Consider the following 4,651-nt stretch of genomic DNA (forward strand, 5'->3'; position numbering starts at 1 on the left):
TAAATACACCAATGAACAAGTGATTGTAAGATCTCATTGATCTTTGTAGGTTGCTCTACTGAATGGTCCACCAGGACTAGGGAAGACAACTCTTGCTCACATTTTGGCTCGACATGCTGGCTACAACATGGTCGAGATCAATGCCAGGTAAACGTTTAATATCAGAGTCTGAAATTACATGTAACACATAACTACTAGAAAAATGCTGTCAATTTCCAAAAAATTTGTTACTTACATATTTTTGCAAGTTAAGTTTTTGCCCCTCTGAAAAAATGCTATTAACCAACATGTTGTCCTAAACTAAAGATATCCTTATTATCCTTAATGCATCATTGATTGTTGTCTTTAACAGTATCTGTTCCCAGTTTTATTGTTCAGATGTTCGTTCATGTTATATTTGATAGAAAGGTATAAACTTTTGTGAGTGAGTGAAAATTTTGATCATTTGCAATACTTTCTTTTTGGCGAAAATAGATTAATATCTTAGGAAAATTAATGGTGGCTGAATGAGGATTTACATATATATCCTTTAATATGTTTGACTAGACAGGCGAATGTGATCATTGCATTGGTCAATCATTTAAAACTGTGAAATATTTATAAGTGGTCAATTGCTGTTGTAGTGATGACCGCAGTGTAGATGTGTTCAAAACCAAGATTGAGGCTGCAACTCAAATGAAGTCTGTTCTGGAAGCAGATCCTAGACCAAACTGTCTTGTTATAGACGAGATAGATGGAGCCCCACAGGTATAACCTCACCAACATATATACACACAGGTATAACCTCACCAACATATATACACACAGGTATCACCTCACCAACATATATACACACAGGTATAACCCCACCAACATATATACACACAAGTATAACCTCACCAACATATATACACACAGGTATCACCTCACCAACATATATACACACAGGTATAACCTCATCAACATATATACACTCAAATGAAGTCTGTTCTGGAAGCAGATCCTAGACCAAACTGTCTAGTTATAGACGAGATAGATGGAGCTCCACAGGTATAACCTCACCAACATATATACACACAGGTATCACCTCACCAACATATATACACACAGGTATAACCCCACCAACATATATACACACAAGTATAACCTCACCAACATATATACACACAGGTATCACCTCACCAACATATATACACACAGGTATCACCTCACCAACATATATACACACAGGTATCACCTCACCAACATATATACACACAGGTATAACCTCATCAACATATATATACACAGGTATAACCTCATCAACATATATACACTCAAATGAAGTCTGTTCTGGAAGCAGATCCTCGACCAAACTGTCTTGTTATAGACGAGATAGATGGAGCCCCACAGGTATAACCTCACCAACATATATACACACAGGTATCACCTCACCAACATATATACACACAGGTATCACCTCACCAACATATATACACACAGGTATAACCTCATCAACATATATATACACAGGTATAACCTCATCAACATATATACACTCAAATGAAGTCTGTTCTGGAAGCAGATCCTAGACCAAACTGTCTTGTTATAGACGAGATAGATGGAGCCCCACAGGTATAACCTCACCAACATATATACACACAAGTATAACCTCACCAACATATATACACACAGGTATCACCTCACCAACATATATACACACAGGTATAACCCCACCAACATATATACACACAAGTATAACCTCACCAACATATATACACACAGGTATCACCTCACCAACATATATACACACAGGTATAACCCCACCAACATATATACACACAAGTATAACCTCACCAACATATATACACACAGGTATCACCTCACCAACATATATACACACAGGTATAACCCCACCAACATATATACACACAAGTATAACCTCACCAACATATATACACACAGGTATCACCTCACCAACATATATACACACAGGTATCACCTCACCAACATATATACACACAGGTATAACCCCACCAACATATATACACACAAGTATAACCTCACCAACATATATACACACAGGTATCACCTCACCAACATATATACACACAGGTATAACCCCACCAACATATATACACACAAGTATAACCTCACCAACATATATACACACAGGTATCACCTCACCAACATATATACACACAGGTATAACCTCATCAACATATATATACACAGGGAAAACCTCACCAACATATATACACACAGGTATAACCTCATCAACATATATATACACAGGGAAAACCTCACCAACATATATACACACAGGTATAACCTCATCAACATATATATACACAGGTATAACCTCATCAACATATATACACTCAAATGAAGTCTGTTCTGGAAGCAGATCCTAGACCAAACTGTCTAGTTATAGACGACATAGATGGAGCTCCACAGGTTTAACCTCACCAACATATATACACACAGGTATAACCTCATCAACATATATATACACAGGGAAAACCTCACCAACATATATACACACAGGTATAACCCCACCAACATATATACACACAAGTATAACCTCACCAACATATATACACACAGGTATCACCTCACCAACATATATACACACAGGTATAACCTCATCAACATATATATACACAGGTATAACCTCATCAACATATATACACTCAAATGAAGTCTGTTCTGGAAGCAGATCCTAGACCAAACTGTCTAGTTATAGACGAGATAGATGGAGCTACACAGGTATAACCTCACCAACATATATACACACAAGTATAACCTCACCAACATATATACACACAGGTATCACCTCACCAACATATATACACACAGGTATAACCCCACCAACATATATACACACAAGTATAACCTCACCAACATATATACACACAGGTATCACCTCACCAACATATATACACACAGGTATAACCTCATCAACATATATACACTCAAATGAAGTCTGTTCTGGAAGCAGATCCTAGACCAAACTGTCTAGTTATAGACGAGATAGATGGAGCTACACAGGTATAACCTCACCAACATATATACACACAAGTATAACCTCACCAACATATATACACACAGGTATCACCTCACCAACATATATACACACAGGTATCACCTCACCAACATATATACACACAGGTATCACCTCACCAACATATATACACACAGGTATCACCTCACCAACATATATACACACAGGTATAACCTCATCAACATATATATACACAGGGAAAACCTCACCAACATATATACACACAGGTATAACCCCACCAACATATATACACACAAGTATAACCTCACCAACATATATACACACAGGTATCACCTCACCAACATATATACACACAGGTATAACCTCATCAACATATATATACACAGGTATAACCTCATCAACATATATACACTATTCTATTCTAATCTATTCTTTATTAACTTTAAGCTTTCCAGCTCATCAGTGTACATGTAACAATATAAATACATTGGCAGACACTGCAAAACGCAGTGGAGAATGGACAAAAGATTTGAACACATTTAAATGTCATTATATCATAGTCTTCCTCAATTTAGTGGCATCATATATATATTTGCTAAACCTGGTTAGTTCTTTTACATTTGTTGAGCACAGTAATTGTATTAACTTAAGAACAGATGGTTTTCTCGAGTAATACATTTTTATACACTTTGATCTGAGCTCTTCGTATATAGGACAAATAAGCAAAAAATGATATTCGTCCTCTATATCTACAGACTTACATATTTTACAATAGCATTCATTCCTTACAATATTTCTATATCGTCCTGTTTCAATATGCAATATATGTGCAGACAAACGTATCTTTGTAAGTGCAATTCTTTGTTTCTTGGGTATATATTTACATAGATAATGTTGTAATGATATAGTAGTTACTAAATGTCTATACAAGTGACATTTTGGTGAATTCTCTAACATTTCAGAAAGTTCTTGTCTAGCATGATCAAAAATTTGTTGTTTAATAAGTGGTAAAACCTCAGATATATTATGAAAATTTTGATTTAACCACACATCACCAAACCCGAGTGAAAAAAGTTAACCTTCACAAAGGACAACCAATTAAAAACATTATTGCGCTTGGGCATTTTCAATAATTCATCATAGGCAGTTTTCAAGATACAGTTCTTGGCATTCAATAACTTGAACCAATATTTAATCATATTATAAAGCCGAGTATATATAATAGGGAATCGACTCAGTTCAAAATGAATCATAACATTACAAGTGGACTTTTTAACACATAAAATCCTTTTACAGAATTCTAAATGGACATTCTCGACATCATTGCCTTTGCATGCACCCCAAACTTCAGATGCATAGCACAGTATACTATTCACGTATGTATCAAATAACTTTACCAACGTATGACAGTTTAGATTCATATTTTTACATTTAGCATACAATGCAAATATAGCCTTTCGCCCTTGCTCAGAGAGTTGCTTTTGTACAGCATTAAACTTATTGTTAAATTTAAAAACAACTCCCAAATATGTAAACTGTTCGACAACATCTAATGGTTTTCCATCGTAAGACCACACCTCATCATTTCGTAACCGGCCACCATTTCTAAAAACAACAATTTTTGTCTTGGCCGTGTTTACAGTTAATTTCCACGTCTTTGCATAAACA

At 35.5% G+C, this 4,651-nt stretch overlaps 1 protein-coding gene across 1 annotated transcript in view; it reads left to right on the top strand.

Annotated features, from left to right (window-relative positions):
* Positions 1-4,651, top strand: part of LOC110449621 (chromosome transmission fidelity protein 18 homolog) — a 36,690-nt gene that overhangs the window by 10,427 nt on the left and 21,612 nt on the right. Inside the window, exons 9-10 of the mRNA XM_021496597.1 lie at positions 50-147; positions 624-747. Coding sequence (XP_021352272.1) covers positions 50-147; positions 624-747 — 222 coding nt within the window. The remainder of the gene's footprint in view (positions 1-49; positions 148-623; positions 748-4,651) is intronic.

Source organism: Mizuhopecten yessoensis, unplaced genomic scaffold, assembly GCF_002113885.1.
Source record: "Mizuhopecten yessoensis strain PY_sf001 unplaced genomic scaffold, ASM211388v2 scaffold4715, whole genome shotgun sequence".
In the NCBI taxonomy this organism is placed as follows: Eukaryota; Metazoa; Mollusca; class Bivalvia; order Pectinida; family Pectinidae; genus Mizuhopecten; species Mizuhopecten yessoensis.